The sequence below is a fragment of the Sinocyclocheilus anshuiensis genome, unplaced genomic scaffold (genome assembly GCF_001515605.1).
Source record: "Sinocyclocheilus anshuiensis isolate Anshui unplaced genomic scaffold, SAMN03320099.WGS_v1.1 scaffold457, whole genome shotgun sequence".
NCBI classification, from domain to species: domain Eukaryota; kingdom Metazoa; phylum Chordata; class Actinopteri; order Cypriniformes; family Cyprinidae; genus Sinocyclocheilus; species Sinocyclocheilus anshuiensis.
This window is the reverse complement of record NW_015537939.1, coordinates 1,517,934-1,531,013: the sequence shown is the minus strand read 5'-3', so window position 1 is coordinate 1,531,013 and position 13,080 is coordinate 1,517,934. Positions and strand designations below refer to the sequence as shown.

The 13,080-nt window shown below is 36.3% G+C and overlaps 3 protein-coding genes across 3 annotated transcripts in view; 1 reads left to right on the top strand and 2 right to left on the bottom strand.

Moving 5' to 3' along the window:
• fam219aa (family with sequence similarity 219 member Aa) overlaps positions 1-3,990 on the bottom strand; it is a 13,478-nt gene extending 9,488 nt beyond the window's left edge. Inside the window, exon 1 of the mRNA XM_016451374.1 lies at positions 3,757-3,990. Coding sequence (XP_016306860.1) covers positions 3,757-3,816 — 60 coding nt within the window. The 5' untranslated portion in view covers positions 3,817-3,990. The remainder of the gene's footprint in view (positions 1-3,756) is intronic.
• Positions 3,991-5,468: 1,478 nt separating this feature from the next.
• On the top strand, positions 5,469-11,042 carry odf2a (outer dense fiber of sperm tails 2a). The gene is made up of 15 exons (XM_016452709.1): positions 5,469-5,884; positions 6,753-6,875; positions 7,072-7,176; positions 7,303-7,476; positions 8,176-8,363; positions 8,450-8,588; positions 8,710-8,841; positions 8,944-9,018; positions 9,107-9,178; positions 9,260-9,376; positions 9,544-9,729; positions 9,869-9,882; positions 10,008-10,170; positions 10,258-10,383; positions 10,466-11,042. Exons 1-15 carry the CDS (start codon positions 5,882-5,884, stop codon positions 10,637-10,639), a joined length of 1,791 nt encoding a protein of 596 aa, XP_016308195.1. The 5' UTR covers positions 5,469-5,881; the 3' UTR covers positions 10,640-11,042.
• Positions 11,043-11,779: 737 nt separating this feature from the next.
• LOC107662617 (THAP domain-containing protein 1) lies at positions 11,780-12,601 on the bottom strand. Its single transcript, XM_016452701.1, has 3 exons — positions 12,540-12,601; positions 12,282-12,465; positions 11,780-12,103 (listed from the first exon to the last, which is right to left on the bottom strand). Exons 1-3 carry the CDS (start codon positions 12,599-12,601, stop codon positions 11,780-11,782), a joined length of 570 nt encoding a protein of 189 aa, XP_016308187.1.
• Between the last annotated feature and the right edge of the window lie 479 nt (positions 12,602-13,080).

Sequence of the window (13,080 nt, the reverse complement as noted above, 5' to 3'; positions counted from 1 at the left end):
GTATAAATTCCGGGTATCTCTTGTTCTTTGAAACCACAATAATGGGGAAGACTGCTGACTTGGCAATGGTCCCGAAGACAGTCATTGGCACCCTCCACAAAGAGGGTAAATCACAGAAGGTCATTACTGAAAAGGGTGGCTGTTCACAGAGTGCTGTATCAAAGCATTTTAAATTCAAAGTTGACTGTAAGGAAGAAATTGGATAGGAAAAGTTGCACAAGCAACAGGGATGACCGCAAGCTTGTTAGAATACTGTCAAGCAAAGGAGATGCTGATTTCCTTTTCCAGCAGGACTTTAGCACCTGCCCACACTGCCAAAACCACTTCCAAGTGGTTTGCTGACCATGATATGACTATGCTTGATTGGCCAAGGCCAGCCAACATGCCTGACCTGAACCCCATATGGAATCTATGGGATATTTTCAAGAGAAAGATGAGAAACAGTCAATCCAACAATACAGTCGAGATACTACTATATATACAGAGATATTTGAGAAAAAAATAAAACTTAAGGACAAAATAATATAGCACACAAACTACTAAAACTAAAATCAAAATGAAAACTAAAAATATAAAAATGAAACACTACTAATAAAATATTATAAATGTGTAAAATTGTATCTATAAATTATTTAATTTCTATATTAAGTTGACACTGAATTTTTTGTAACATTATTCATTTTATCTCTATATATTTGCTGATAAACAAAAAAATCATTTCTCCCTATTCTTCATATATATAGCACATGGCAAAACTACTCAAATCAAAATGAAAACAGAAAATATAAAAATGAAAGCAAATTAAAATTACTATAAAAACATAATATATCATACCATAATATATAAATAATACTAAAATAACATTGATATACCTAGATTTACATTTTTTTTTACACCATTTCAGAACTTTTCCACTAAGTACCTATTAGCAATATCAAATATCAGTATCAAAATGTAATATCAAATGTCTGACATTAACAAAACAAACATGCTTAGCTCATGTTAGCGGTGAATAAAAGATGCTAAAACCTTTGGAGGAGTCACGATGTAAAAAACAACCCGTATCATAAAGAAATCCACTTGTGGAACAAACATGAAGTAGACTTGTTATTGAAGGAAACCTCTTTGCCCACTGATTCAGTCGTGGCATAGTGCCAGCTGTAGGCCTGGCAGGGCTCTCACAAACCCTTTAAGCTCAGCACCAGCTAAAGAGACCAGCGGGGGATTGTGGGTAATAGCCCAGCAGGATACCATCAAGCTCCTGAAGCATCTAATCATATGCTGGGCATAAAGTACATTGTGATTCATCTTTATCTCCAGCTGTTGCTCGTCCACAATGTAATTTTAATTTTTTCGAGCATCAGGATACAAGGTAATGCTTCACGTCAACATAAATTTAAAAATGCTATCTGTCTTTGTACTTTGTGGTCTACAAAGGACTCTGTTGAGTAAGCCGATGTTATTGAGCTTTCCAGACAGCCTTTGTTGGACTACACAAGCTACACAAATCTCAGAGCAACACCATAAAGAACAACATCAAAGTCATGCATATTCCACCAGCTACATGTACAACTACCCGTGAAATTTATGCAAGATCGACTGGAGAAAACCAAGCCTCAGAGCATACAGAACCCAATCTGATGCAACCCTAATCTCTGGTCTCATTGTTTAAAGCTGATCTATAAGATTAAGGTAATCAGAAATCTATAGGAACTGAAACACATAAGCAAGTCTTCATTGATCTAGAGCAGTGCAAGTGTCACACATCCACAGAAACACATCAAAAACAAGATTACCACGATGAATCCATTGACACATTGTACACCTGTAGGTCTCGTGTAAAATCTCTCCCAAGGACTAATGTTCATCCTCAAGAATGTCAATGAGAAGGTCAACTTTTAACAACAGGAAAGATTAGATTAATGGCATCATGTAGGACCTTATGATCTGAACTCCAGGATCTTTATGCCCCTTCTGACCACATGTCATGTCAATATGGCATTTTGGTGATGTTGGTTGATGAAGGAGATGAAGATGAGCGAATGCTGACACAGCTGAGGCAATGAAAAGGATTGGTGGGATAATATGACAAGATGTACTCTGGACCAATCACAGCAAAGCATGATCCATAAGGTGACTACCATGATAGTGGTTAATCAGAATACCAACAATAACCAACTGAGATATATATATATATATATATATATATATATATATATATAGCCCTATATTATTATTTATTTATATAAAATAAAAGGGATGGGATGGGTTCATCTACTTCTTAAATTTCCCACTGATTTAAGGGGTATTTACTGGTTAGGGTTTGTGTCAGGACAATGTTTGTTCAACAGGAATGATATTCTAGAACCAACAAAAGATGCTGATCCTGTAAAATGGCCTACTTGGCAAAATTACAGTCACTGCAAACCGACAAGCGTTGTGGCAGCTAACTGTTATTGCTGCCCTCCTTTTATCCACATGGCATTCTGAAATTAAACTGGTCATTGCTGTTATTTTTAACATTTATGTGACCTAATAGACTGTCATCTTCATCTATGTATATGGTACAACAAATCAGAAAGCCAATAACTAGTAAATTCATAAAAGGAAGGAGCATTCTTCTCTCAAAAACAGGAGACATATTGCAGTGGGTGTATGTCCTTTTCTATGGGATGCTCACAGAAGAATGAATTAGCATGAGAAAGCACAGTTTGTTGTATAGGGTAACAGCTGGGTCTTTGGCACTTTTATCACTCCGGGCCATATCTCACCAGTCCAGCATATTCTAAAGTGCACACTTCAGTCCAGCCAGATAATGCAGGCCTACTAACTGAATGAAAACATACTTACTTCACTGGAAATCAATGTGTTTACACAAGCTCTGAAACAAATAAGACATTCAGGAAATTCAAGATGTATGTGTCTGCTACTACTGTCTGACTGGGCTGACGCGTTCAAATCTACTCAAGTCAAGTACTTTCCGGCTTGTATTGTTTGTAATTACCGTCCTTGTGCTTTCTTACAAATGTTAAATTCTACAGTACTGTGTTATTTTAAGAGTTTACTTGTTATTTTACTTTTAATTGTATTTAATGTACAAATTCTAATTCAATTTAAGCTTAAAACAATCAAAACATTTAGGGACTGGTTCATCGCTTGGTCCTGATATTACCACAAAAAAAAACATTCCAGTGCAGTTCATTTGTAACATTTTTGCTATTTGGTTTTGTACAGTAACAATTTCATATAATCACTCAATTGATATTAGTAAGAGCTCAATCATTTGGTTCTCGGCGATTCATTTGAACAATAGCCTAACCGTCTTTTCCGGTCCGAATCATAGGGAGTCAGACTGATTCAAACTCAATAAACAGCGCAGACCGATTCATTGAAAAGCTCCGATTCAAAAGAACGTAATATTCACGAATCGGACAGCTAATAACAAACAAAATAATATCATGTATATAACTTGTGTTGTGAGAGTTTTTATTTTGTCTCATTAAGGCAGGTTTACGAACATATAAACGCGACTAGGTACATGTCAGTACCATAACAACTGGCATAGTATCAGCATAGTTAGATATGTCGGTTTTGTCTAAATAACCCCACCGATCCTTTAGATGACATCTGGTAATGTGCCTGACGTTTGTGGGTAAGGTAATACAGAATTACTGTCTTCTCACACGGTGTCATTTCCCACGACCTGTAAAGGTGCACAGTGTTATTCTCTATGTAGTGAGAGTGAGTGATACTTACCAGCAGCTTCATCTCTGGATTTACTGGTGGCACTTGAAATCGGTCAATTTCTTCCATCATTTTGATAAAACGTCAGTCTTGTAAAGTAAAGCACAAATGCTCAAGGTGATATCTTAATTGAAAAACGCATTTATTCACTCTCTGGGACGGTTCAAAGATGCCGAGCTCTCCAGCATCATCTCTAGTTGTTTTCCGTTATCTGGCTATTACCAGTCAGGGGTGACTCAACACAGCAACATCTGACTTCCGGGTCCGGACTCCGGAACCCTCCCATAATGACGTGAAGATGAATAATTAATAAGCCTGAAAGTTCGATTAGATCGTGCAGGCAAAACAACAGAATCCACAGCTACTGAAAGATAAGGTAGATTTGCAGATCAAAAGCAGTTTTGGATTATTGGCAAATTAAATATGATAGTCGTGCAGATACTGTTATCATAATAATTTAATTCTTCTACAAGTGCTAAAATATTACTTTTATAGTTTATTATTGTTTATATGAATGATTTGTTTGTTGTGTCAAATACTGTGGTTTTGTTTTATATATGTAAAAATGGCAAGTGGCAACATTGTTGTTGTTCTCGTTTGTCTTAACAAAAACACTTTTTGTATGTGTCAGCTTTTAGGAAACTTTGAAAGACAAGTGTCAATGAAAAACTAATTACGTGTCGCTATCACCATCTTGTGGTGTTTTAGGCATGATTTACACGTACGCCTTTGCATGACTTTTATTTTGAAACAACATCCACAAGAATCCAGTCAAGTCTCTTCAGTGGTCTACAGCAAACCCATAGACTATAAAAAGAGCAACCCTTGATTTTGTTGATGACACAGATGTGAAATTAGCATTATTTATATTGTGGAAAACATTATAGTCAAAAAACTAGATGTTTTATTTTTGATACCCTTTTACTGTGAAATGTACTTATAATTTTAACTTTAAAATTGATTGGTTTAAACCTCTTAACTGTCATCCATCCCCACAAACTTTATATCGTTGGAAAGGTCTAAGACTCCTAAATAGATATTTTACCACAGTTTTTTGTTAAAAATGTAGGAAATTAATAGATTACTTTATGACAAGAGTGCACGTCAAAAAATCTACATCATAACAGGAGTTCTGACCTTTGTAGCAAAACGTCTTCTTCGTTGCCTTTTTCTCTATCGCACTTTAGAAATCATCAGAAATTATATATCAATTGAAAACTTCAAATCTCAAAATTCATCCTTTGAAAACCATTTTAAAATCAGACATTGCATTACCATGAAAATGGTACATCAAAATCATGTTACAAAATGTTTTCATTCATGAATTATAAAAATTTAAGTTTGGATGGTGCACTTTCACATCTATGTTCAAAAATGTGAGTGACAGTTAAGGGGTTTTAAAACAAACAGATTACATTTTTTAAATATTAAATTATTAATTTATTTATTGACGCTTTTATTTTGAAAGCTAACTCTTCACGGTTTTTAGGCGCCTTGACGTTTTCATGTGGCTAGAAGGCATACCGCAAAAACTACTGGGCATGCGCACATCAATATAGCGTAATTTTTCTCACACTGTACAACAATAATTACTATTTTTGCATTATTGTAAGGGGTAGGTTTAGGGTTGGGGTAGGTGTAGACCTTAAGAAAACACAATCTACTAGGTAGAAAATTATATTTCGGTTTTTCCCACATGTTGCTGTAGCCTATTTGTGGGCTCACCAGCGTCGGTTAATTAACAGACGCTGAAACAAAATAATAGATAGCATTTCCACAGCTTGTTTATAGTTTCTGGTCGAACAAAGATCATCGCTGGAATGTCGTTAAACATATATGCTAAGCTTTGTATTCTTGACAACAACTGCAGCTTGGGCCTTTGTTAGGCTTGGTTTCTAGGGACACCGTTGCTATAGACAGCGTACTACATAACGCTGACCAAGGTCAGGCGATTTCCTCCAATCACGATCACGCACTTGCAACGAAACCTTTTGAATCAGCCAATCAAATGAAAGACCGATTACCCACCGGAAGAAAGGGGTTTCGAGACTCTGGGATGACAAGAAAGCTGAAGTAGTTCGCAACTATTTTAGTATACATTTTACCCGTATCAACGTTTGAATGTTTGTATTTTCGCATGGTAAGATGGTTTGCAAATAAATAAGTTTCGCTTTATGTTTTAATGACTTTGTATTGTAGACATCTTCAAACTATACTTCTACTGATTTATGGACAATTCTCCTCCTCTATTTGCAGCTTCTCTGTCTTACTCATGATTTCGATTTCATTTCTGTTTCGCTGTCTTTGTGTTTATGTGCCGTTAAAGCTAGTTTCTGCTTCCTTATGAGGTTAATTGCCTATTAGCTTGCAGCTCAGTGTCCTATTTGGCTTTCATTCACTTCTGAATCCATTTGTGATGTAATGGTGGTATATGGTTATGAACATAAAGGTTCTTGCATATAGAGAATTTGATGTCACCTTTACATTAAGCCAGATGTCAGTCATGATTGTAAGAGGGTCTGTTGTGGTGGTCTCTGTTTACCGCTCTGATAGTCTTGAGCACTGTCCTCTGAAACATGACCTGAAGATGTATGACCAGTAAAATGATCCTTCAGATATGTGTTCCCTGATCTATAAACAAAGACTGGTACTTTACTTGAGTAGTTAGTGTGTAGTTATGACTGATTAATTTTAAATACAAAAAAAATTAAAGAAGCTATATGTGTGTGTACATATATATGTTTTTATATCTTTTAATTTATATATTATGCTTTTTTTTTATTATTTGTTAGATCATCAGACATCCAATTTTTAAGAGCACAAATATTACATGCAACCTACTAATTAATATCAGTGATTTAGATCATGTATATTAATTATTATGACAATGCATTACATGATATACAGGATTGTATGTTTCTTAGTTAAGTTCTAGCAGTCGTACAATCTGTATTTTTTTTTAAATGTATTTACGCAGGCCTATTTATTGATATTTATCTTTTCTGCAGAGAAAATCAACAAGAACAAGCTCTTCTTCCCCACCTCTGCACGTGCATGTGAACGAGACTACTACGCCTGTGCACGTGCATGTGAAGAAGAGCACAAAATGCAGCCCTACCAAGACAGCCCAGGTATAACATAAGATTGTAGTCTCTGCATACACAACCATCCTCAAAATACTCTTAAATATATAATTACAATGATTATTACACAAGAATAAAGAAATGTCTATAGAGGTGTGTAGCTTCAGTTCTTTTAATGCTGCTGAGAAATACTCTAGAGTTCCTTAAAACCCATCACTCATCATGTATGTCTTTTATGTTCCAGGTTAAAACAACAAGTAGCTTGCATCCTACTGCTAAGGTGAAGACGAGGGTCCCATGGATCCCACCTGGCAAGGTCTCAACACGAGAGACCTCATATAATTGGGAGGTCAGTTAAATATTACAGATGCATTCCCATTTGTGCTTGTGCACAATTTGTGTAAAATATTGCACACTATGCAGAAAATAAAACTTTTCGTTGTTTTAGATGTTTTGATATTTATGTATATTTTAGGGGCCATCTCATCGTCTGGAGATAACACCTCCACAGGAACCAGAATGTTCCCAGTCTCCTCTCCGAATAGAAGATCTCTCCACGGATGAAGAAGAGGCACTGCATGGACGCATCAATCAGTACGAGAGGAAAATCGACAGCCTTATGACAGAGGTCAGCTCTCTGAAAAATGAGGTGAGAAATAAGAGATTGGAGAAATGGAGAAAATTTTCAAAGGCAATTTTATTGTCATTCTTTTCTTTCAGCTAAATTATATCCCAGAAAATATTCATCCACTAATTAGAAACAAACTGTTTCTATTTAAACACATATATACACTGTAGTTTCGGGTCTGTAAGATTTTTTTTTGTGGTTATGATTTTGAGAGAAGTCTCTAATAACAGTCAAGGCTGCATTTATTTGTTAAAAAATACAGTAAAAACATACTGTGAAATGTTATTACAATAACTGTTTTCTATTTTAATATAGTATAAAATGTCACTTATTCCTGTCATGTCGAAGCTGAATTTTCAGCAGCCATTACTCCAGTCTTCAGTGTCACATGATCCTTCAGAAATCATTCTAATATGAATCTAAGATTTATTATTATCATCAATGTTAGTACTGCTTAATATTTTTGTGGAAACCATTACGGTCATGTTTGATCAATTTAATGCATCCTTACTGAATAATTTTGTTTATTTCTTAAATAAATGATAACAATTTAATTTAAAATGTTTTTTTAATTAAAAATTAAATAAATTAGAATAATATAATTATTTTGCACACAGACACACACACATATATATATAGTGAATAGAATAGTGTGGTATAATACAGTTAATGTGGTACACATGTGAAATGAATAAAAGTGTGTGATGTTTGTGTTTGCAGGTAGAGCTTCGTAAGAAGGAGCAGCTGCTAGAGCGTCAGTCGGAGAGATTGAGCGCAACACAGCGCGTCATCGCTGAGCAGGAGGAGGAGCTTGCAGAGGTCGCCCGGGAACTGGAGGCCACAGAGCAGGAGAACTCCCGCCTACGGGAGTCCATGGAAAAAATGCTGGAGGGGAATGATTTTAGGAGGTATGATGAAATTGTTGACATTTTAACAGTTTGCTATTACCTATAACAAATTTAAAATTCAGTTTGAACCATTTCTTCTTGTCTAGATTAGAGAGGGACAGTTTGCAGCCAGACAAAGATGTTCTACTCAGGAAACTGCTGGAAGCAGAGATGGACAGCAGTGCAGCCGCCAAGCAGGTGTCGGCCCTGCGTGAAACGGTCAGCCATATGTCCAGGAGCCCGAGTGTGAGCAAAATACACCTTTCAAAACATTTCTGATTGGTTTTTGTGAACATTTGAAACTAGAATATCTTGAAAAAGAGCAAGAAACAGAAATGAATTAAAAAAATGTCATACCTTTGTCCAGGAGAAAAAGATGTCAGGATCAGATTCAACGCTCTTGACCCGACAGAAAGAGCTCTTGCTGCAGAAGCTGGAGACTTTTGAGAGCACTAACAGAGCCCTCAGACATCTTCTGAGAGAACAGCATAATCGAGAGGTACTGTTCTGCACAAATTCAAAACAACAATTATTAAACAACTACATTTTATTGTACTTAAAACAGTTATTAACTTTTCTATACTGCTTTGTGTTATAACAGATGGAATCACTAAGACTCTTAGAGCAGAAAGACGTGCTTCTGAAAAAACTTTCTGATGTGGAAGCAGAAAATTCGGTTTGTGTTATGTTTGCAAAAAGCATGTTGCACTGTAAACAGGTGTTTTTGATTTTTTTATAAGAATGAACTCCTTTCTGTATTCCAGCATATTCTTGTAAAGCTTCAGGACAAAGACAAAGAGATTAACCAGCTCACTTCCTTGTTAGAAAGTGAAAAGGTAAACTGTATTTTTAAGCATGTTTTATAGACACGACACTGACAATTATTTGTGAACCTTTATCAATTCCCATTTTAACAGGACAGTGCAAAGACCACCACTGAACTGTCCAAAGTCTTGGAGTCCACTCGAGCACATCTGCAGGGTCAACTACGCAATAAAGAAGCAGAAAATAACCGTCTCAATGTTCAGATCAGGGTAATGCATACAGCATTGGCTAACAACATAATGGTTTTCAAGCAGAATGTGCCACTCATTTTATAGTGTTTATTCTACAAGACATGTCTAGTTGATAGCTAAATAACTTGATGTAATCAAGTATATATGGTATATAAAATGTATGAAAGTGTGTTGATTTGGTTCAGAATCTGGAGCGATCCATCAGCCAGCAGCAGGGGGAGGTAGAACACCTGCAGAATCAGTTGCGTGACCTCAGACAGCAGGCGGAGGCTGATAAGGAGGCCCTGAAAAAAGCCACACGGGCACAGAAACAGCGGACACAGCGCAGTGAAGACACTGTGGGACAGCTCAGTGCCCAGCTCTTGGAGATAGTGAGTTGAATGAGCTTAATGTGTACTGCTTACACAGGTTTTTAAAATAACAGTTTGCTACAATGAATGTTGTTGAAAAAAGCACAGTAATTTGCATCTCATATCAATTCTGGTTAATTCATGACTCTGGAAATGGAAGGCTTACTATGTACAGTAATGTTCAGAAGTTTGGGGACAGTAAGTTTTATTCAGCAAGAATGCATTAAAGGGGTCATATGATGTTGCTAAAAAGAACATTTATTTTTTTTGGGTTTCATTTTATCTTCTGTTGTCAACAGGAAGCTAGAGGAGGCTAACTCCCAAAATCGAGACCTCATCCAGGTAATTTCAAAACGTGAAGAAACAATTCATAGCAACCAGGTGCGTCTGGAAGAAAAGTCTCGAGAGTGCAGTATTCTGACTCGACAGCTGGAGGAGGCCCTGGGCGATGCTCGTCGACAGGTCTGTACCACTACATCTTTAAAAACACATGGATTTAATCATTTGCATTGCTCGGTTTTTTATTGAAGATACCCTGTTGATTAACAGGTTACCCAGACCAGGGAGCGAGCAGCCTCTAAAGAGCGTGTTACACAGTCCAAAATTGTTGACCTAGAAACTCAACTAAGCAGAACAACAACTGAGCTCAACCAGTTACGACGAGCCAAAGAGGAGGTCAGTGAAATTTCTCCATATGTGAATTTCTGTTAGATATTTTTGTAAAAAATTTGTCAAAACACCCATAACTTTCTTACAGGCTGAGCGGAGGTATCAGAGCCGTTTACAAGACGTCAAGGACAGATTGGAGCAGTCCGACAGCACAAACCGCAGCCTCCAGAACTATGTCCAGTTCCTCAAATCTTCTTACGTCAATGTGTTTGGAGATCCTGCTCTCACTGGATCCTCGTTCCACACGCCTTCACCAATCTGAAAACTCTTTCAGGTGTCTTTTTAGACTTCCTTTACATGGACTGGCATGTATTTGTCTAATTGTCACTACTGATGACCTCTTGACTTTGCTGTGCATTGCACTTTACTCTTGAAGGATTTTTTATTTAACATGCTACTGGTGAGTACCAAGAAAGATCTCTTTTTAGTATTTCATATCCATCCTAGAATGAGAATTCTGGTCTTATAGACAAATTCTTGTGTCATTTTGCCCTGTCTCAAGGTGGCCGTTATGCAATAAAGAGAGTTCAAGATATTATTATCTTCTTGCAAAACTTTTCTTCTTTAATTTACATATCTAAAATGAAGGTTGTACTGCGCGTACAATAATTTGGATATTGTCTTTTTTGAGCTTTTGCTTGTATCTGGTTTTAAAACACACACTTGGCTTTGTAGTTGCAGTATATGATTGTCAGTTTATATCTAATATGTAATAATATCAGTATATACAGTATGATGGTTTTATAAAGTACAGTAAGTTTGTAATTCATAATTAATCTCTTATATCCATAAAATACCATTTAAAACATCACAATCACCTGTTTAAATTTGTATTAGCTTAGTACTTGAGTTGGTTTAAGAGACAAAATTACAACAAACTCAGGATTTATCATTTTCTTTTTCAGCCAAAGTTGTTTTTAATTATAGCAGGGTCATTATGTGAATATATCTATATCATAACAATGCAGAAGGCATCTTTTTATTCAATGTTACATTGTTGTTGTCAGTAGGCTGAGAGCATCGAATTTCAGTAATAAAATGTCTATTGGTGCTATACATTTACATTACTGTAACCATTCATCTTTTTTTGTTTAAAGTTATACTTGCACTTTTTTGTCTTTTATCTCATGACCTGTCTTGTGAAATATCCAAACAGTAATTTTTCACTGTTGCTTATATAAAATGCAATAGTACATGTATTTTTTAATTGGTAAGAATATTTTGTATACATATCAAGTGTATAATATTGTCTCTTTGTTTATTTTGAATACGCGCCCTCTAGCGGCGAAAATTACATATTGTGCCTTTAAGTGTATTTTGTAAAGTATTTTGAAAACTGCTGTGCTTCAGTTTGCAAAGAAGGCATTTCTCCATTTAATCTCCAATGTCAAAATGTGTTTTTTCAGTCCAAATGATTATTTTTAGGTGTAACGTTAGATGTTTTTCTTGATGCAGGTATTGACCCCCTTTGTTTCATTGCTCTGATTGCGCTCTGCAAAACTATTGCTCGCTTCTGCCATTGTGTTGCTTTCTGTGACTCCTCCACTAGATTCTTTTTGTACTCTTTTATCTGAAGCTGAGCAGCAGCTAATTTCAGCTGGTAATTTCTTTCTGTGGCCTTCAGACGTTTATAGCAGTCAGAGCAGGATGATCTGGATGATTCGGTGGATTCAGTTGGTGCTCCTTGGTGTGGAGGGAGATTTTCAGTGTCCTTTAGCATCTGATTCTGAAACACAAAAAGTTTTAGCATTTTGAAATATAATTGTTTATGGTTTGTTAAAACCTTCTGTTGAAGGTTCTGTGTGAATACAAAAAAAAATGAAGGCTCTAATGATTACTCTAATAAACCTAATTTTAAGTCTGTCTGTCTAGATAGATAGATAGATAGATAGACTTAGGCCTACCGTAGATTGTGTGAAATTAAATAGAGTCGGAATCGCGTCTGAGTGTAAGCGCGCTGATCCAGATTCAAAGCAATCCGGAGTGAAATGCGCGGAGCACAGAGACGAGGATTCAGATGGAGTCCATTCCGCGTCCTTCCCCATATTCACTATCCAGTGGCGACGATGTTCCTCTTTTAAAGGGAATCTGAGAGAAACAAGATAATCAGTAACTGAACGGTTTTGTTTTACCGCTAAACGGCAAACTGGTCGCAAACTTACTTGAATGAGACGCCGTGGGTATTATCGCCCGGGCCGTATCCGCAGAAATCACACGATTGCATCTCTTCAGCTCTGTTTACAGACCTTAACCAAAGTTCAGAGACTAGAGTAATGATTCTGCATCTTCTGTAACCTCCCTTTTTCTCTCGCACATATTCAAGAAATTAACATTCATAAAATGCCAATTATTTCAAGAAAAGCTGTTAAACAGAGCAATTCTCAACTACAGACAAAACTGGCCTGTGAAAGAAACTTACCACCTTGAACGGCTCCATAGGAAGACTTGGGTGATTTGCAAGCCATTAGCTGCCAAAGTCAAAAGAATAGGCCGTTAAATAAGGTATTCTGAATAAAATTAGGACTGAGTTTAATTTAAAACATGTATTCATTGTGTCATTTTTATTTCTGTTTACAAAAGCTCTCTATTCACTCTTTATGATATTTCTGTTTTCCTATACTTTAAAGGGGTCAAATGATGCGATTTCAAGTTTTCCTTTCTCTTTGGAGTGTTACAAGCTGCTCGTGAATAGATAAGATCCCT